Below are 22,093 nucleotides of genomic sequence, written 5' to 3' on the forward strand. Positions count from 1 at the left end.
GTATAATAATAATAATAATAATAATAATACGTTTATTTTGAATAAAGTGCCTTTCTCAAACCCAAGGTCGCTTTACATAGTAGGAAGGCAAGGAAACACAATAACAAACAAACAAAACAATACAACTAAGACAATTTATTTAGCTACATGTATGTTTTGGGTGTGGAGGAGAAGTGATCATTGAACAGAAAGGTCTTGAGATGTGTTTTGAAGAAAGGAAGAGAAGGACAGGCACGAAGAGGTCAACACACACACACACACACACATGGGGGAGGGAGTTCTAGAGCTCAAGTTTAAGTGGATCCCAGTTTCATTAAGTGCATCAAAGTAATCGAGAAAAACTGTAAATATTTAATTTAATATTTTGTGGATAAATTCAGTCTATAAAGAATTGTTATTGATGAAAGCTTGTCTTAATTAGCATAATTGTCAAACAAAATCTTTATCTTGGAGACACGAAATGTACCACGTATTATAGAATGACCCACACACACACACACACACACACACACACACACACTCATGAGGTTCCCCAGTTACAAACTCCCTATAAACACAAATACATACACACACACATACTCAAAAAATACACACACACACATAAACAAATTCCCTATAAACACAAATACACACACACATACTCAAAAAATACACACACATACACATAAACAAATTCCCTATAAACACACGCACACACATACATTAACACACAGTACAGCAGCGTTTCTCAAACTGTGGGTCGGAGACATGCCAGGTGGGGCGCGCTGACGTGAAAACAGGAGTTTTTTATTTATTTTGTTATCTGTAACCTGGGCCCAGGTAGCACCCGATGCGCAATGGACGCACTGTGTTATTCACAGGGAAGCGCTCGTGTCAAGGCAGCTTAGTTAGTCCTGACCTACATAAGATTTTGAACGTTGTTGTGAGAGTGGTGAATTTCATCAAGACCCGGCCCTTAAAAGCGCGTCTGTTCCCCGCACTTTGCAAGGAGATGGGAGCTGACCACACAGCTGTGTCCTACTGTTTCACAGCGAGGCAAGGTGGCTTTCCCGAGGCAAAGTGCTGTCGCGCGTGTTTGAGCTCCGAGTCGCCTCTTCTTGGAGGAAGAGCGCATACGAATCTGCAAGCACGTTCACTAATGAAAATGTCTTGATGAAGCCGGCCTATCTTAGCAATATATTTGGAAAGCTCAATGACCTACCTCACCTAGCAGATAAGATTACTGCATTCACCAAAAAACTCGAGGTATGGGACAGGCGCCTCGATCGCGACAGTATTAATGCATTTGAGAATCTGATTGAAATCGCTGAAACGTCTGATTCGGGAGCCACTCTTGTGATCCCATGTATTAAACAGTAGGCCTACATCACATCCCTGCAAAGTTTATTTCAAAAATATTTCCCAACCAGCAGTGCTCAGTATGACTGGATTATGGATCCATTTAATGCAGCATGTTGGTAGGCCATTTGATTGAATATATTGTACAATGCTGTAAAATATTGGCCTGTGCTAATATGTTGCTGGAAAACAGAAATATGTGTGTTTAATTTACAGTGGCACATTATGTATTTATTTATATTATATCTGCAGCACCAGCTGATTTTATCTCTGCTGAAGAGGACATATTTAGAACTTGTTGTTATTTCAATAAATTTGACAATTTTAAGCTTGATGCACTTTCTTAGAGCGATGATGGACAGGTGGGGCTCGAAAATGCCCCCTTGATCAAAGTGGGAAATGAAAGAAAAAGTTTGAGAACCACTGCAGTACAGTGTCACACACACATACGGAAATAAAAATACACACATAGACTCATGGTAAGGTATGTGTGTATGTATGTATGTGTGCGCGTGTGTGTGTGTGTGTGTGTGTGTGTGTATGTGTGTGTGTGTGTGTGTGTGTGTGTGTGTGTGTGTGTGTGTGTGTGTGTGTGTGTGTGTGTGTGTGTGTGTGTGTATGTATGTGTGTGTGTGTGTGTGTGTGTGTGTGTGTGTGTGTGTGTGTGTGTGTGTGTGTGTGTTAGAGAGAGGAACTGGAGGCTGGACTGGTGGTATGATGGGATGTGTGTGTGTGTGTGTGTGTGTGTGTATGATGGGATGGTTTCCTATGCTCACCTGAACTGCCGGAGGCAGGTGAGATTCGCCATGACAACGGGTCTGCTGTGGGCTCCACTCTGCTTCATCACCTTCTCCAGGAAGTCCTGATAACTACAGGAACAATTCAAAACAAAAGTCCTGATAACTACAGGAACATTTCAAAACTACAGGAACATTTCAAAACAAAAGTCAAACACACACACACACAGCTTGTGAGAGCAGAGTGATGCTGTACTTGCCTGCGGAAGAAGAGTGTCAGGGTTGCCAGCAGCTTGTGTGTGTGTGTGTGTGTGAGGTCATCACCTAGCACAGCCTTGCACGACTTCAGATTGCCATCCACACACTGCAGAGAACAAACACACATCAGGACACACACGCATGCAAACACACACACACACGCACATGTACGCAAGCATGCAAACACACACACACACACAGACGCACGGATGCACGTTAACACACACAAACACACCCATGTATGCATGGAAACACACACACACATGTACACACACACACACACACACACACACGCACGTAAACACACAAACACATGTACGCACGCATGCAAACACACAGACGCACGCACGTAAACACAAACACGCACATATGCAAACCCAGACACACACATACACACACACACACATGCAAACACACACACACACAAACACATGCACACACACATGCAACACACACACAAACACACACACAAACTCAAAACATATAGTTTGGCAGGTGGAAACCAACCTGTATGATGTCAATGGCCAGAGGACTAAAGTAGCAGCCGTCAAACATCTGTGTGGCTCCGCCCCTCCAGGCTTGCTTCGCCATCTGCAGAGCATTCTGTACGCATTTCTTCAGCTCGGTCTAAAACCACACACACCACACACACACACCACACACACACACACACACACACACACACACACACACACACACACACACACACTTCTTCAAAGTCCTTCCAGAGCTCTTTAATCTTGGCCTACTTGAGAACATGCCCCGCCCACATGCCCCTGAACAGGAAGTGAAGCGCTAGGATGTTTCCTCCAACTCACACCACATATTTTATTATAGTGGATGGAATCCACTATCTTGAAATCTCCTGGCTTCTTCTTCGGTTGCTAGGTTACGATAAACAAACTCAAAGATCGTAATTCTTGATTCTTCTTGCTTAGCCTACAAACTGACGGTTTTATGCGTTCACTAAACAAAGATTATGGAAATAAACACCACTTTTCCATCAAAAGCCTTGTTGTAAAAGGCATAGCTTCTAACTTGTTAGATTTACGACCTAAGTTCGCTAGCTCTGTGCCTGCCGACCAGCTCTGTTCTAGAATCTTTGCTGCCGACCCTGGTCGAGAGATGTGACACAGGACGTACCCTGATTGGCTAATCAGTAGGCGTGTTGATTGGCTCTGCAGAAACTGTCAAGACAGTGCCAAAATTCACTGATTGGCTCTTCAGAAACGACGACAAAACTGCCAAAATTCGTGTCTGTAAAAAAGTTTTGTAGCTTCGTAGATCCAGTTTGCACACGAAAGATATATGTCGCACTTCTCCCATGCCTGTAGCTATAAAGCTGTTCCACACACATTCAAACTAAATCCCTGTGGACAATTGTTTTTCACAAGTGCACAAAATATTTCTGCAGGTACGCATTTTTTCTGCACACAGACAAATTAATTCCACAGTTACAAAACGGTTGCAAATTTGTGCAAATCATATTGGGTACACAATCTTTATGTCGTTGTTCTGACTCCATAATTCAGAACACTGGCACAGGTGTCACCTGTTAATCAAACTGTCTCAGCTTCTAATGCATACAATCTGGCGCTCCCTAAAACTACAGATCCTGTTTAAGTGTTACCCGTCTGTCAAAATAAAAGTCACAGCCATATCTCATTCTTATCGCATTATATCTCCAGAACGGCTTGACGCATATGCTTCAAATTTGGTATGAGTGTTTGTATGGACTCAAAGATGAAGTGAATTGATGTTGGAGGTCAAATGTCAATGTGAAAAACACCTTGAGTGTTATATCTCATGAACGCTTTGACACACAATGTTTTTTGGTACGAGGGTTTGTATGAACTCAAAGTTTTTTTTCCAGGAATCTCCCTCCCAACATTAAGCCAACAGTTTTCCATCCACTATTGTAATTCCTCTGGCATTACATTTTCTAGTTATTGCATTGCATGTAAATGCAATGGACTATTATCACTGTTCTTCTTATCTGTTATTATTCTTCTTCCGACCAAATTTGACGTTTAATGACAATAAAACCACTGAACCATTTGACGTCATTCAAACACTCCTACAAAGGTCTTGTAACGGACAATTGTACAATGTATTTTTTAAATTTGTGACCTTTATACTTTTTGAGATATTTACGATAAAAGAGCAATAAATTCCCATTGACTTAACATTGACTGCCTTGGCGGCAACTTTTAGCATTATGACGTGACCTCCAGCTGAAAGCAATAGCCTAATCAACAGCTGAACGCGAGCTGCCACTGGAGCTTTGAATCTTCTGAACGTCTTCGCCTGCTGTACCGTGGTCATTTTATTTGCTCGAGGCACATTTCTCTAATTACAGACAAGGTAAGTGTTTCGGTTTTTGGTATTTGAGTCATTTATGTCGTCAAACATTATGTAACGTTAGCGTTATATGTATGAAATGATGGGTCACAAATAACTAAACTAACGTTATAACGTTAGGTAACGTTAACGTTAGTGAAAAAGTTGACGTTAGCACCTTGCCACGTTGATATGTATTATGTAAGGAAACCCACTGTTAATCAACGTTAATATGTCGTCAACTTTACAGTGACCTATTAGCTGTAGGTTTCGATAGCTAACGACAATCAAACGTAATGCACTAACGTTACATTTGTTCATTAGGCCTACTAACCAGCAGCGTTTTAACTAGAACGTTAACGTAAACCAGAGAAGTAGGCCTACAGATACTAGGCTCTGGTTCTATTCAACATCAGGTCACTTTCCACAGGTGTATAGAAATCAAGCACCTAGAATAGATTATGAATGCAGACTGCGTGGTGCTTGATTATAGCCTAGAGCTAGGCTGTGTGAAGGGACCTGATGAAACCCATCATGGGTTTCATTCATGGCATGAATAACGTTAGCTACTTGTTGATGGTCATAACGTTATAGCTTCTACCGTTCACATTTTAGTTAAAGTTAACAAATATATGCTCCTGTTTTTATTTTAACAAATGTTTAACGTTGTACACTGCTTGTTGTGTATCAAATAGGCTACGTGTCATTCTACGCTCCTGATTCTTACGTAGCCTAAGTAAACACTATCACTGTATACTATAGTTCGTCTATTGATGGGTTTCATCAGGTCCCTTTCCACAGGTGTATACAATCAAGCACCTAGATCATTGGTGCTTTATTAATAATCCTGTGGAAAGGGACCTTATGAAAGCCATGAATAGGCTACTGTTAGAAATGGACAATACGACTAAAGTCTTGTTAAAACACAAAGTTGAGCTATAATGTTTGTGTTGTCAACATAGGCTACAATGTTTACTTGGCCTACTCATTTCTGCATTGTTCTGGTCTATAAATTAAAGTGTAGCCTGGCACGTGAATCAAACTTTCCATTTGTAGTACATTGTAATCTGTAGGAAAAAATGTGGCTGACAGACCTAGCAAACTGCTTAAGTTATAGCAGTTGGTTATCAAGATACTTAGTATCAGAATGATTCCTTATTCATATGATTATCAACAGCAACAACAGACCCTTTGCCTGCAAAGTTTTCTAAGCTGTTTAAGTTTTTTATTTTAAAAAAATATGATTCTATCACCTATACTAAAACTGAAAACAATAAAACACACAATTCTGCTTTGTTTGCAATTTAACATTATAGGCTAGTATTTAACTACCAGTAGCTTGATGGTGCAACAATTGTATTGTAGGCCTACTCTACCTTTTTTTAATTGTCCTAAAATTGTTGAGAGAATTGTTTAAAAAGCTAAACTGTTTACCATGTTAGTCGTTAGGTTATAATGTGTCAGCCTAATGTAATGTAACAACTTCACTTAAATACCTTAGTTGTATTCAAAAATTGTACAATTGCAGACATTCCTTGTTTTGGTATAACTGTTAAACTTGTTTGCTTTTGCCTTTTAGGTTCCAGACCAGACCAGACCAGTGGTGATGACCGTGTATGACATTACATGTGTGCCTGTCTGTGTGCACACCTGTCAACCATACATCTCTGACAATGTTGCTAGCAACATACCTACTAACATACATTCTTACAAACATGTGACCATATCTCAACATATCTGTGCACATACCATTTAACCATACTGAGACTTATCTGAGATCTACACTGAGACATTCTGAGAAATATATTGTGTGAGGACTATACTCACTAACTATATGGAACATGTATACCTGTGAATTATATTTGTCAACCATTCATACCTTTGAATCATACCTGTGCTGTAACATCTGTGAAACATAGCTGTGCTGTTAGTTCTGTCTAAAACTGATCATCTGAAGGGCTGACTTTTATTCTTCAGTGTATATATCACCATCAAATTTGACCTAATACCATTAACTGAGGCCTCTAGCTGTTGCTGCCAGTTCAGAGTTACCACTGATAAATAGATCTGTCTTAGGATAATATGATTGGCATTATCAAGTTCTGTGTATATATTAGGGCTGTCAATCGATTAAAAAAATGTATCTAATTAATTACATACTCTGTGATTAATTAATCTAAATTAATCACATATATAATATTTGTTGTGAAAGTATTTTTAAAAATTTAAATTCAAATGAATCATTGAATAATCAGCATTAGTGAACTATTTTATTATTATTTTAATAATGGCCATAATAATCTATGATATGACCTAATATGCTGAGGAAATAAATTCAAAAGTGCTTCGGGAAGAAGTTTTGTTTCATATACAAGCTATTTCAGGCCACAGATATAACCTAGGGGACACAATGAAAATAAATTAACACTCCCCTCAATGTCAACACTATTTCTTTGCATTAATGTGTGACACCATCAGGCCGTTTTTTAAAAGTAAATGTTCCAATCAATGATCTACTGTAGGCAGCACGTTTTCTTCTCTCTCCTTCTTTTTACAGTCTAATGGTTACTGACTACAATGGCTCGGGGTCAAAGGTCATACGGAATCGATTAATCTGCGTTATTTTTTTTAATCTGTTATTTTTTCTCAAATTAATTAATCGAAATTAATACGTTATTTTGACAGCCCTAGTATATATATATATACACACACACACACAACTGTGATTTTTACTTCAAGCTTACATTGGTAAGTGTTCATTAGTGTATTCTGAGTATCATTCTGCCGTATTAAAACAAAGAATGTTGATCAATATTGAATTGACCATTGACTGTCATATACTCTAAGCTAACATCTAACCAAGAATACTGTAAAACTGTGTAATCTGAATAATCATACTGTAAGTAATATAATGTTATACACAGCAGCTTTTTTGCATTTACATGCAATGGTAATTCCCTGGAATTGCATTTTCTAGTTATTATAACCTTTTCTTTTTACCTTTTCAAGAATTAATGCGACTCTAACTGCTTAACGTACAGACATGTTGAAATAACCGTTTCGTAGGTCTGGAGTTGGACAACAGAGTAACTTTTTCAGATTTTCTTAAAAGTTTATACTTTTTCAGAAATAGGGGATTAAAAATGGTAAAAAGCTAATTTTCCCCCCATAGACGAATGGCTGTGATGTCATAATGGCCTAAAGCCAGCTGCGCTCGTTAAGCTCCCAGAGTAGTTCCCGGGCTAATTAGAACACTGTGTCACCTGTGAATCAAATACGGGTTATGCGGAGCGCCCAGCGTTCGAACCAGAAAACTGGTCTAATCATTTCCGCTTTTCACTTCCGTACACAGCTGCAGCGGTAACGTTTGAACGTTTGGTGATCTCTGAGGTAACTGTCAAATTTCGCTTCACTTATCATTAATAAAATTCGTATTTGTGATAACTTTTGTGTATTTGTTTCAATTAAAATGTCGAGAATGCTAAAACATCAGAAACGGGAACATCCTAATAGCAGTTTTTGTTGTGTGCCGAGATGCTCTGTTTTGGGGAAAATTAACTCTGGGGTAAGTTTTCACCAGTTCCTAGTGATGTAGTACTCGAGTCCGGTCTCGGACTCGAGACCGGTCTCGAGACCAATTTCTGCTTTCTCGGTCTCATCTCGGACTCGTTCCTTTAAAGACTCGGTCTTGACTCGGTCTCGGACCACAGTGGGTGGAGAAGGACTCGTAATTTCAGACCGAGTCCTCGAGACCAACGCATTTTTTATGTTCATATAAAAAAAACACACAACACATAACAACAATAATAATACAATGCAATGTTGACCGGCATTATTTAAAAATGACATCCCATGGTGCAATGCAAAGATACTGCCGTCAGAGCCGTTTATTTATCTCTATGGCTTTGCTGCCGGTGAGTGTCTGTAGGTCAGCATAGTCCATATTAAGACGTTAAGACTGCTCCTCTAAACAATTCCCAATCTAGCTTAGTCTGTAGGCCTAACGGTTGATTATTAACTGGGGTGATATTAAATTATGAATATGAAAACTGAATTTTTTTTATGGTCTTGGTCTCGACTCGGTCTCGACTCTTAAAGGACTCGGTCTCGACTCGGACTTGCTTCCTCAAAGACTCGGTCTTGACTCGGACTCGACTGTATTTGGAAACCTACAGACTCGGTCTCGACTCGGTCTCGACCCTTCAAAGACTCGGTCTTGACTCGGACTCAGCATAGGCGGTCTCGTCTCCATCACTACCAGTTCCCAAAGGAGGAATCAGTCAGGGCGATATGGGTCCGAAATATTAGGCGTGATAACTTCGTAATAAGGAAACACACCACTGTCTGCAGTCGGCATTTTATGCAGGCGCCGTTTGAAACCCGGGGCGATTCCGGTGTTGTTCAGCTGGAACAATTTCAGCCTGCCGGTCGCTCGGCCAAGCGTCTGGGAGAGGACACAGCGGCAAGGGGAGGATGAGGATGAGGATGAAGAGCTGATCGATGCCAGCTTGTCTTTGAGGTGTCACGACTACGATAGCAGGCCAGAACCTTCAGCTCTGGATCTGGCCTGCGAGAAGATCGACGCACAGCAGCAGGCCATCTCAGAGCTACAGAGGCGACTGGAGGAGTTGTCACTGAGGCAGTCTTTTGGGCTGGAAAGGTTCAAGGGCTTCGATGAGGACATCAGGTTTTACACAAGGTAGGGAAAAAAGTTATCAATTTAGGCTACTTCAGTTCTTAGTAAATTCTGTTACTCTTGCGTATCATTAGGCTACCAATTTCAAATTGTTCAAAACAAAAGCCAGAAAATGACCTTAGACTAACACATCATGTTATATTGCCTGACAAGACTTTCTTAGCCCAGACCAGAAGATTTTATTTTTTGCTCAATATGACTATAAATATATAAGATCGTTTTAAAGGCCTCGCCCCTAGAATTTAACCTAGGCTACGACATGAATGTGCATTATACGTCCAGAAACATTTGTTAATTTTGACAGCTAGAAAAGTGTCAAGGAAGCCGGTAAACTATGGCGATTTAACTGCAACAACATACTTTATTTTCGCGGAGAGAACGCATCATAGTCTACTAGAAATACATTCATTAGGCTACAAAATCATACGGCACTGCCATTTGCTCTTTGAAAATAACAAAACATAATTTATGACTGTTGCGCTTTCCAAAGAGAAAGTGATTCTCCCCACATAGCCTATGTCTATAGCCATCAAATGGGTCACCATAACACGGAAAGTAGCCTAGGCTACAAATATGCAGGAAAAGTCTTCGGTCCAAAATATTCCATAAATTCAACTCTTCAACTTAGAATTCTACACCATGCTATGCCGCCTTAATAAACTTGCATACACGAGTTGACTTGACGTGAGATTTGAGCGTAGCCATGCTTTGTGTGAAAATGAGCGTACGCCTGTCCTGTGCTTGTGAGCATGTTTCATAAATGAGGGACTGGTGCTGGTGATGAGTTAGATAAAGATCATATTCCATTTAGTGACCAATTTATGCAGAAAACCAAATAATACCAAGGGGTTCACGAAGTTCCAAGTAGGACTGTAAGTAGGACGCGTTGGACAATCATCGACAACCGAAGTTCCTGATACGACTGCTGACCCACCACGTAGACCAGTAGGCATCTGATGGTCTGTTTTTATGTTGTGGAAATAAAAGATAAATACAAGAATTTGAACATTACATTTTAATATTTTCGGATGTAGTGCTTTGCTGTTACAAAGACTTTTGTCTTGCACAATGTGCAACTTGTCAATTACTATTTGTCTACCTACAGAGCCGTTGTCTACCGCTGGTTGATGAGTTGTTCCTCTTTTTGGTCTATCTGTCTCTGGGTCTGAAGGAGAAGGATCTAGCGGACCGCTTCAATGTACATCAGTCAACTGTTAGTAGAACAATTAGAACCTGGGCTAATTTTCTGTTCACAGTTTTGGGTGCTGTGGGCATTTGGATGTCTCATTATGCAGTACGTGCCATGATGCCTAGTGTGTTCGAAAGGTACTCTGACACACAGGTGATAGTAGACTGCACTGAACTAAAATGTCAAACCCCTTCCTCACTGCTTTTGCAGAGTGAGATGTACTCCCAATACAAATCTCACACCACAGTAAAGGGAATGATTGGTGTGTCCCCACACGGTGCTGTCACCATTGTGTCAGCACTGTACTCGGGTTCTATCAGTGATAAAGAACTGTTTAAGCAGTCTGGAATAATCCCTTTACTGGACAAAGGCATGGCTGTAATGGTGGACAAAGGCTTTACAATTGATGATTTAGTACCAGGTAAAGTACACAGGCCACCATTTCTGGGAAAGAACTCTCAGCTGTCTCGTGAAGAGGTTTTAGCTACTCAGGACATTGCACGGCTTAGAATACATGTGGAGAGAGTGACTAGGCGCATCAAAGAAAATAAACTGTTCGATTCCATCATCCCTCTGACTAGGGGATGGCGATATGGCCTAAAATTCATATTGCGGTATAATTTGGGACACAGACGGTAAACGGTATATATTGCGGTATAATTTGGTGTGTGAATTTCAATATAGGTCTAGCAGGTTCTTGCATAAAATAGTCAAGATTGTTACTTATTTAAAAATGTATTGGCTATAAAAATGATCAAAGTTGTATTTAGCCTATTCACTGCAGTAGACCGGCATCACTGTATGAAACATTACAAAAACATGAAACATGACATATTACATATTACTGTAAATCATCTGATCATCTAATATTTACAGATATCTAGGCTATATATAACATTTATTTTATATTTGGCCTGTAATAAAATCATGTATTGAACAATTTAACCACAGCTCAGCTTTAAGAAACTCAAATAGCCTAGATCAGGGATTCCCAAACTGTGGTACGCGTACCCCCGGTGGTACACGAGCTGCTTCTAGGGGGTACGCGAGATGAAAAGGGCTATGGCGGAATTTTACATTTTTTGTCAATTTTAAATCTTTTGTAATTAATTCATGAATAAATACATCATTTCGAATCAGGTCATAATGATATGGAAACATGAAATTAAAGGATATCATTTATAAACTCTGTATGTGTTCATCAAAAAAAGGGCAGCTTATTACACCTGACGCCTGGAATAGCTAATAGAATGCGTTACTTTTGAATGCGTTGGATGGTCCGTGGGGGAAAGTTTCGCGGATATAACAGGTTTTTGAAAACAACAAAAACAGAAAGGAGGGAAGGAGCAAAGCTAGGAGTTATTTCAGATGGGCAAGAAGGGTAACATTAAGCTAGGCTTTACATTTAACAAACTAAAGGTAGCCTAAGTTTAGCCTTTCTAGGCTGTATAGCCTAATGTTGTCCAAACGAATACATCCTTGTCATGCGTTGTTGTAGGCCTATTATAAGATATTGTATGTGGATGTAGTTAGGCTACTATGCAGGCTAATTTTCATGACTTTTTAACTGACCAAATGCTAGAGTTGGATGTCTCGAGACCGGTCTTGGTCACTTGGTCACTTTTACGTGGTCTCGGTCTTGTCACAGTCTCGACCGTCTTTGGTCTTGGTCTTGTCTTGGTCTCGGATCCCTCGGTCTTGTCTTGGTCTCATTGTCTTGGTCTTGCGGTCTCGGGTCGACATAGTGGTCAGGAGATTTGCAACAAATATGTCCATGATACAAAACATAACATTCGATAATGCAACATTAAATTATTTCGCCTTTCACGCCCTTCAAATGCAACCTTTCAAATGCAACCAATCAATGACATACATGTATTTTGTTGTGATTAAAAAACTGGCGCTCATCCAATCAAAAGACGCAAGTGTAGCCAGCGCGAAAAGTTAGGTTTACGTCGTAGCTGTCAGTCTCAGTCAGACCTAGTAATAAGCGTCAGCGAATTCCGCCATCATTAAATTTGCATTCACGGAACATAAAGAAATTTGCAGTCCAGGGGCAAGAAAGAAGCATTCTGCAAAATGCAAGTTTTGCAAAGTCTCTCTCTCTCATCATTGTCATGCAATTGCTATAGCCTACATAGTTTATCTCACCCAGTCTACGAAAACATTTACAGTGAGTGAGCTCCCAGTCACACACATTCATGACATGGTCTGTCTCTGCATTGTTCTGTCTGTAGTTGAAATAATACCTTCTTAAATCTAATTTAACCTGGGACTGAACCTCTTACCCCAGCAGGGTTCTCAAGTCTCACGCAATTCAACAAGTTCACACGCTCACACACCACACCTTGCATTTCTCACGCAGAAATATTACTAGGGATGTCAAGGTATCTGCATAATTATTAGAGGAGGCGCAGGGATACGAGAGGATTTCTCGCAGGGTTCAGAACTAGCGCACCACTCACCAGCAAAATCAAAAAAATAAATAGCCACCGACATCCAATCAAAAAATAGTAGGCTATTCGTTGTATCCGGGTAAAATTCCAAAATAGCACATCCCCTCCCTACAACCACGTTATGCTTGTGTGGGGTTACACGTTTAAGATTTCAAAACTGCACCAACATTCTTTTTATTCAGAAATTCAACTGTCTGTCATTTGGTAAACCAGCCTACTTATGGTACTTTACAGGGTGTGTAAATCAAGCCTTTTCACGAACATTTGGCCTAGCCTACTTTATGGCAAAATTATTTCTTATCTATAAACTAAACTAAACTGTCGGTCATTAAGAAAACCTAATGATTGTGTCGTTATAGCTTTGTGTAAGCCAGACATCAGCAACGTTCATTTTACACGACCAATCACTCTCGTGGCTGCCGGCACTTTCCCTGTCGTCACGGCTGCAACTTTCGCACTCGTTTGTGCTTTTTAGCGCCGTGTTCATCAGGTCCCGGGACACCCATCTGATCCTCCATGGACCATGTCAACAATGAATGAAAATTAGCTTATTATTAACGAGTGTTATCAATTTGAGCGAGTATGCTACACATAGGCCTACATTTTTTTCTAAACATACAGGACTGCTGCAGACAATGACCTGCCAACCACCATAATGTATAATGAACTTGCTGTCCTCGGTTTCGGCATGCACATGCTTAGTCTAATGATTCAGTGACAATATAGGCTACTCAAGTGAATAAAGCAATTAGCCTAATAAATAAAATATTTGTCTCACTCAGTACATATAGGCCTACATCTCGTAAATTGGTGAGCCACAGAATATCCCAGCGCCACGATTATTATATTTCAAGATTCCAATCTATCCCACCTAAATATGAAAAGTTATTTCTACTGACATGCTTCCTGGTGACATAAAAAAACAAATGGTTTCCCTTGATAAGGCTGACATAAGAGACATAGGCTATGCATTATACTTTCCCAGACAAAAACAAGATATAGGATGTATAGATTACAATGACAAATTCAAGGTCTCAAAGGGTTAATGCTTCTTTCCAATTTTTTTTTTATAATTAGTGAGTGAGTGCACCCCCCCCCCCCCCCCCCCAATCTCACTCCAAGCTGAGCTCAAAACTTGAGAACCCTGCCCCAGTATGCTGCTCTTATTCAATTGATGCAAGTTATGGTGTAACACCAGAGACTTTCTAATGTGGAGACACAGCACTCAAAAAATCCTCCATAGAAATGCATGGGGCTAGTTTGCAACGTTGTCTACACATATCCCACCCCTTCCTCGCCAAAATGTCGACATGTGTATACATTGAGCCAATCATGTGGTGTGAGTTGACTACTTTGAGCCAATTATGTGCTGTGTTGTGCAGACATTGTGCCAATCATGTGTTGTGAACTCGACACTGGAGCACGGTTGGTGTGGTGAAGCCTTGCGCACGCGCATTTCTGCTGATTAGGATGCCCGATGAGTACCCAAAAAGCGTTGCAATATGGCCGCCGAGTGGAGGGACATGCCTAAAAGGACTTTGGTAACACTAGCTCGCTAGCTGCTAGCGACTTTGTCTTGGTCTTGACTCAGTCTGTCTTGGCCTTGGTCTCGTCTTGGTCTCGGTCTTGATACCCTCTGGTCTTGGTAGTGTCTTGGTCTCGGTTTAGGCGGTCTTGACTACAAGTCTACCAAATGCACGCACTTAAAACCAGGAAACGGACAAATATTGTCAACGCGGGGGGGGGGGGGGGGGTTATAGAATGCGTTACGTTTTTATGTGTTTATGTGTTGGATGGTGGGGGTACGCGAGCCGAGTCGGAATGTAGGCGGTGGTACGCGGGGGGGAAAGTTTGGGAACCGCTGGCCTAGATGCATGCTTAGCATTTTGTGATCATTAGGCTAAGGCTACTTTCACAAACTCAGTCAGCCGTCCTCTGATTTACCAATATCTAGGCGATATTTGTAACATTTATTTTGTATTTGGCCCGTTATGAAATCATGTGGAACAATTTAAACACATTGTAAAACTTAAAGCCCAAATTTGGAGACATCCATGCATGTCGAAATTTACTGCAAATTCAAAACTGGATTACTCTGGAACGGCTAACTGTACAGGGGACTGATTTACACCTTTGTGTTCGGTAAGGTCTGCTGTTTATTTTGATATGAGGTTTGTATTGTGTTAAAAGAAGGGTTCGTGAAGTATTCCACCAAGATGAATGGGTTGGGAGATCATGGGACGCAAAACCTTCAGTAGCATGTACTGTATGATTAAATTTAATTATATTATTTACTTTTCTCGCGAACCGTTCCACTAAGCAATTATCGGGTAACATCGTTTAAAAAGCTGAGAAAAAGCTCTTTCGTGTGATACTTGTGATGTCTGTGTGATAAATAGGCTACTTCGCGAGTAGTTCACAAAGATGAATGGAATTTGGACGCAATTTCTTTCTTGCGCTGTCACTTTCTCCACTGCGTAAAATACTCAATTAATTTGCGCTGTGAATGCTTAGATTATTTTGACAGGCCACACAGGCTAAATAAAAATCGCTATTAGTAGGACGCAAAGCAGAATATTGAAAGGGGGCACCAAGGCCACCGTGGCCTGTAAACCTCTGATTTTCAAAGGGGCCTCACGGCCAACGCAAGAGGCAACGACGTGGCCGCCGTGAAATTCCTACCCTGTTTGGGGGTTTATGTCTGTATTTCTCCTAAGTTATAAGTCTAAAGTTAGCGTCTTTATCGTGACATGTTTCCCTTTTAGTTCTCCCTCGTGTGTGATCCTTTTTGTGGGCTGCGTCCACCCCTGTATGTGTAGCGTGTGTGTGTAGCCTACTTGACCTGCTCCCTGTGTATTGTGTTCTGGGTCTGTGTCCCTGCTCTCGTTCTCAGCTAATAAACCTTTTGATTGGACAGCTGTCTGTGTCGCTATCAAATCGTTACAATACCTTCACCGCTCGCAGCCATTTTTCCACACCTGTGGCCTCCTCGTGGTTGCTGCCGGTCCCGGCAGGCCAAGCGTGTTGCAATTTGATGACATAATGACCTATCGCAATATGCCGGTATAACAAAAATCTCTATCGTTGGCCAAATTTTTATCGCATACCGCTTATACCGTTTATATCGCCCAGCCCTACCTCTGACTATAGCTGGTAGTATCAACCAGCTTTTTGCAGTAGCCTGCCTTCTATCAAATTACCAGAACAAGCCACTGGTCAAGGCTTGGGCCAAATAGATAATCTAAGGTGCCTATTGTAAACCAAACCATTGTACCTATTGTAAATACATTTGTACATAAAGCATGATTAACAAAAGTTTGCAGACATTTTTTTTGTTCTGTCAAATAAATGTTGTACCCAGTACCTAACGCCTGTTAAAAATCAGGTACTTGGGCATATAAAAATTGAAGTAGTAGTTGTCTGCCTTCTTTCGAATTACTTTCAGAATCTCTTGGTTAACTTCTATACGTTGGACTAGCATGTCTTCTTGGGCAAAAACGACAAAGTCACACCATGTCATTCCTGTCAGCATAAGTTGCCCCTGCACCTGCCAGTAGCACATGTGGCTTGCTTTTAACAGCAGTGTTCCTTCTTGCATGTTAACATATTTGCAGTCAACGTAGCTGGTAACATTGGGGCACTTGATCTCAACTAGGCCAAATGGTGGCTGTGCAAGAGGGTCAAATACTAGGCCATCTGGTGAGGTGCCAAGCCATGGGGCGTCAGGGTGAACAATTAGGCCACAGGGCATGTAGTTCACGTTCCTTATTTTGCAGTATTCTTGTGCTGCCGTAAATTCCATATCTGCACCTGTTTGAGTAAAAGATGTTTCTAAATTTGAGTTGAATGTTCGCAATACAGTGAGCATATGCAAAGTATTGTAATTAGCAAATGAATGCCATTGAAAGGTGTGGTTATGTGTGTACTTCTTTTCATTTCAGCTGTCTGCCTCGTTCCTTTGAGGATGCGTTCAGCCAGAGACTGTGCTGAGCCATCTTTCCTAACAACGCACACCTCTGAAATGAGAGGAGGTTATGCGAGGCCTGCGCAGCTGATGCCACTCTGAACTTCCAGCCTGTTCTCTGGTTGCCACCTCAATCATTCCTGCCATTTCAAATGTCACATTCAAACTTTTCAAATGGAAGTGCTGTTCCTCAGTTAGCTCATGCACCCAGTCTGTTGGGGCAAGCCGGTAGTCATTTGTTGGAAGCTCTGAAAAAGGTGGAGCATCCATATGGGTATTTATTACCTTAGTAGGTATTATGGGCTGCTGGTACGAAAGCACACTTCCCTTTTGGGCTAAACCAAGCGATGTCTCCATCAGTGTTCTCTCACCACTGATGGCCATTGTTGCTATGAGGGGCCTCTCTTCGATTGCGAAGTCTCTGTAAGGGTCCTCAATAAATAGCAGCCCAATATCACATGGATTCCCATTCACACCCTTGTAGAGTGTACTTCTGTGTGACAAAGTAATAATAATAATAATAATAATAATAATAATAATAATAATAATAGTATGGCATCTTTCATACACAGAATGCAGCCATAGCTTTGGGGCATAGTGGATAAAAGCAGCTTCTTCACATTAGAGGATCTAAGTTTCCTTTGTGGTTGATAATACATTAAAAGCTCATAGATGTATGAAGGGGCTATACCATTCAGAGCTTTGTAAGTAATTAACATAACCTTAAAATCAATTCTATAGGAAACAGGGAGCCAGTACAGTTCAGCTAATATCCTACAGTGACAATGTTGTATTTATGGTCTGCTGGCTTTAGTAACTGCATTTAAAGCTAAGTCCATAAAGTCAGTCTAGTGTCATTGAGTTGTTTGCACTGAATACAGTCCTGATTTGAGATGAGGAACCATTTTTCACTCTCAGTGTGGGTTTTCAGAAAAGTTTCTACCCTTGTGGCATGCTGTGCCCCATGTGTGGCATCCAAATACAGTGAGAATACAAGTTAGGAATCACAACATGCTGTGTATGAGCTCAGTGACTGCAGTACAGCACCTCACCTGACGCCTGTTAAGTCTGGGTCTTGTGACAGTCATACTGCTTATCGGCCCAGGTTTCACTCCCTTATGAAGTAAAGAAAATAAACAGAGTCGCCACTATATTACGCTGCACCTCTATTACTTCTGACTTTGGATCACTATACTTTCTCTTAGCAATTTACTCATTTATTGCTACATACATAACCTAACTCTTACATACAGTATGTTTGTCTCAACCCTTACTGCAGTTCTGGGCTTGTGCCACTGTTGTTCAGTCTCTGTGCAGGCATGAACAGGGGGCACAACCTGGATACTGAGCTCTGAATAATGTGCTGTCTGGAAGAGCAGTGCAGTAGGGTGATTACACACTGCTGTGCCAGCTTTGCACGAACACTGACTGGAGGTCATGACGACAGGGTTTGAATCACAAAGCACTATCTGTGTAGAATACATAAAGAGATGGATAGATAGATAGATAGTCTTTATTGTCCCATAGGGATAATGATTTCCACACAACATTCCATCATGTTCCATAGCACAGCAACATAAAAACACATATAACATGTATGCATGCATGAAACTACAAGCAACTGAGGTGGTGGTGACAATATTACTGCTTGTTCAACAATGTGATGGCGGTGGGGACAATTTCTAAAACTGGCATTAGTCAGTTTAGTGCTCTGTATCTGCGGCCGGATGGAAGTAGTGTAAACAATTGGTTCAGGGGATGGTCTGTGTCAGCTGCTATTGTATGTGCTAGGCGTGCGAGGTTGGATGATGCTTTTGTGGAGTAGGAGCAAGAGGGGGGGGGAGGGGCAGCAGAGAGGGCTTTTGAGTTTGCGTATGACATGTAGGGCTGTATTTTGGGCCACCAGCGCATGGCGTAATACTAGTTATTCACCCGCGGAAAGTTGAATTCGTTATTTTGCACATTTATTTTTTAAGCATTGCGCCCAGGGGTGTGGCAATTAACAACCTAGGGAGGGACCTAGCGCTTTTTCTAAAAATCGCTATCATACACCACCTAAACCTGGTCAGAAGTCAATGGCGAGTTGTTCATATGCTATTTTAAGAGCGCATGTCAACAGTCATATTGGCAGGTGCACGCACCATCCTTCTATCATTCATGAACGCACACCAGCGCACGTCCATGCAAAGCATTACAAATTGCACGATTACAATGGGAAACATAATTAGAATAAAGATATTACGAAATACTGTACATCTCATCTCAGTTATTCACCATCATTTGCAAATTGGTAATGACGGTTAAAAGTGATTAGGGGAGAGGCGAGAGACACGTATGGAGCACAGCTGAAGACGCACTGTCACGAGATATAAGCAACTCCTCTGCAGGATAAATGTTGTTTTATTCAGTCATTTGAGCAACATTAGGGTAAGTTGCTTTTTCCAGCCTATGTTTTCGATGGTAACCCATTGTCAGTCAATAGTGAAAGTAACTGCATATAACTGTCTTGTCATTGACTGACTCCTTTGGTGAAGTTAGTTTCACTTTGCCAATGAGTTCAAATAATAGACGAGTGCAAATGCGTGAAGGCTATGCTAGGTTTTAGTAAAGCATGGTTTAAGAATGACTATTCCATACGGTCTCGCAAGCAGCCTCCTTCAAATGCGCCGTTGAATGCCAAAATACCGATGCATTTATTTGACATATCGCGCATTGCGCCGTTAAAGGGAATGACAGATGTCATTCTCATTGGTTTAAAATGATGTTACGCCCCAAACACACCCATATGACTGATTAAAAGACCTAGGAACACCTTGTTACGCCATGCGCTCCACTTTTGAGAACGAAACCCCTCCCAATGTGAACTGGACATCCTACTAAATTTGAATAGACTTTTGACGAGTGACGATGCACTTTAGAATGTCATGATAGGGCCCGTAGTCTTTGTTGTGTGCGTGTCTGGATGGCAGTGACATGTTCCTTGAAGTGGAGTTTGTTGTCTATGAGTCCCAGGTATTTGAAACTGATGACCTGCTAGGTTACGGGGACGCTGGCGAGACATGCCGCTCCGTCTGACATCATGTTTTTTTTATTTTTTTTATGTAATGTTCGTAATTTTAAGTAATGTTCTGTTTATTTTTTTGTATTTTTGTCTAGTTAAATGTATTCTCTCTTTATTTGCGTTATTTTTGGGTAGTTTTTGTGTTATTCTTAGTCCTTTATTTGCTGACAAGTCTGTTGATGCTGTGACGTTAAGGGCTGAGGACCTAGCCATGGCTAACGTAGGCGTTGGCTTTTGTCCTGGGCCTCTGGTGTACTCCATCCGTGAACGGCGCTGCGCTTCGGAAAGGGATTTCTCCGCTGCCACGACCACTGGATTGACCTGCGAGCTGCCATGCTCTGCTGCCTGGAGTCTGGATTGAGTAGGCTAACGTTAACGTTAGAAGGAAGTTTAAAGAACTCTGACGACAGCGATCTCACTGAACAACAAACGGTCGCTGTCAATATTCACCGAGTTGCTGATCTGTAGGATCACCTACGACTTCAGACTGTTCATTGCTTCCAGTGCTCTCCAGACTGCCAGGAAAACGTTAAATCCTCCGGGTTGGACACAGCTGTGCGCCTTCATCATTGCCCTTGGACTATTTAGCCGCTTAACTAGATGCAACCAACTGGACTACTAAGTTAACATGAGTTTTCTTTTTAAAATGTCTTAATTATTTATTTTATTATTTGTTTTTGTTTGTTTGTTTGTTATCCGTCTTGAATGTTTCACATGCTGTATGTTTCACGTGTGACGGGTACGCTGGCGATTACGCCGCTCCGTTAGGCATTTTTGTTATTTGTTTGTTTGGGTCTTGTGTGTGAAGCACTTTTGTTGCACTTTGTGCATAGAAAAAATGCTCTTCATGTTTGTCTGTAAGCACTTTGTGCTCAATGCTTGAAAAGTGCTATATAAATAAATATTATTATTATTATTATTATTATTATTATTATTATATACCAAGTATGTTGCAATAGAAAGATTTACTGTCAAACAACTTTGACCCAATTAACAGGTAGACTACAGCCATTTATCAAGTGTCTCAGAAGAATGTGTGTAGGTTACCATTGTCTCTGTGAACATGGTGTTTACATAGTCAAGAACATGCTCCTGGCCAAATGAAAGCAGTTGTAGTGTAACTATTTTCATTCTGAGAGGCTTGATGAACGCATGCTATGCAGTCATTGAACTGGAACAGACTGCAAAATTGAACAGAATACCCAAACCCCTCCCTAAACATTAGCCTACTCTCAAGCTGTGTGGTTTTTCGTTCTTCTGCATGGACCTGTGACAAGCTGCTCTGACACTGAGAGTACCGGTCAACCTGTCTTTGTTTGAAATTGGTGGACAAGAAGATACAGCATTCATTCATCACATTTGTCATTATTCTAACAATGTTTTAGTATTGTGAAACATCTAAGAACAGCAGTTGACATTAGACCTAAAGTCGACACATTAGACCTACAGTCAGATGGATAGGTTGACCAGCATAATCACATAGGACATCATAGTAATTATACTGTTGGTACTATAACAACATTGCTAAAATGCAGTCTTCATTTCATTGTTTTAATCGTCTGCACGCAAAAATAACAGGCTAAAAATACTGATAGCATACAAGTCTAAACTAACGTTAACGCAGCTAACGTAACGTTATCGCTGGGTGGCATTAGAAAAAGCTACATATACCTGGCTACATACCTTCATAATTATGAATAAAAGAGGAGGCGTAAAACTTAAACCCCTTGTCTAGCAGAGTACTCGGGGCTCTTGACGTCCGTTTGGCTATACGGTGTACATCCGATATTGTAATTTGAGGTAGCTCCTGTAAACACGGGCTATAAAAGGTGGCCATAACTACGCTTTACCGGTAGAGTATCTGACGGCCGGAAGTAGTTGATCCCGTTTTGTAGAACCCGGAAGAATGTTGTGCATAATCCGAATTGTCTCAGCTTCTAATGCATACAATCTGGTGCTCTCTAAAACTACACATCCTGTTTAAGTGTTTCCCTTGTGTCAAAATAAAAGTCACAGCCATATCTCATGCTTTGCGCATTATATCTCCAGAACGG

At 40.9% G+C, this 22,093-nt stretch overlaps 1 protein-coding gene across 1 annotated transcript in view; it reads right to left on the reverse strand.

Annotated features, from left to right (window-relative positions):
* The window catches only part of LOC143134928 (tumor necrosis factor alpha-induced protein 2-like), a 54,513-nt gene that overhangs the window by 17,357 nt on the left and 15,063 nt on the right, over positions 1-22,093 (reverse strand). Inside the window, exons 4-6 of the mRNA XM_076295655.1 lie at positions 2,841-2,960; positions 2,336-2,439; positions 2,115-2,207 (exon numbers count right to left, since the gene is read on the reverse strand). Coding sequence (XP_076151770.1) covers positions 2,115-2,207; positions 2,336-2,439; positions 2,841-2,960 — 317 coding nt within the window. The remainder of the gene's footprint in view (positions 1-2,114; positions 2,208-2,335; positions 2,440-2,840; positions 2,961-22,093) is intronic.

The sequence above is a fragment of the Alosa pseudoharengus genome, unplaced genomic scaffold, assembly GCF_046254945.1.
Source record: "Alosa pseudoharengus isolate Yale_2024_CS ecotype anadromous, Long Island Sound unplaced genomic scaffold, YU_APseudo_1.1 YU_APseudo_1.1_scf_2, whole genome shotgun sequence".
NCBI lineage: Eukaryota > Metazoa > Chordata > Actinopteri > Clupeiformes > Clupeidae > Alosa > Alosa pseudoharengus.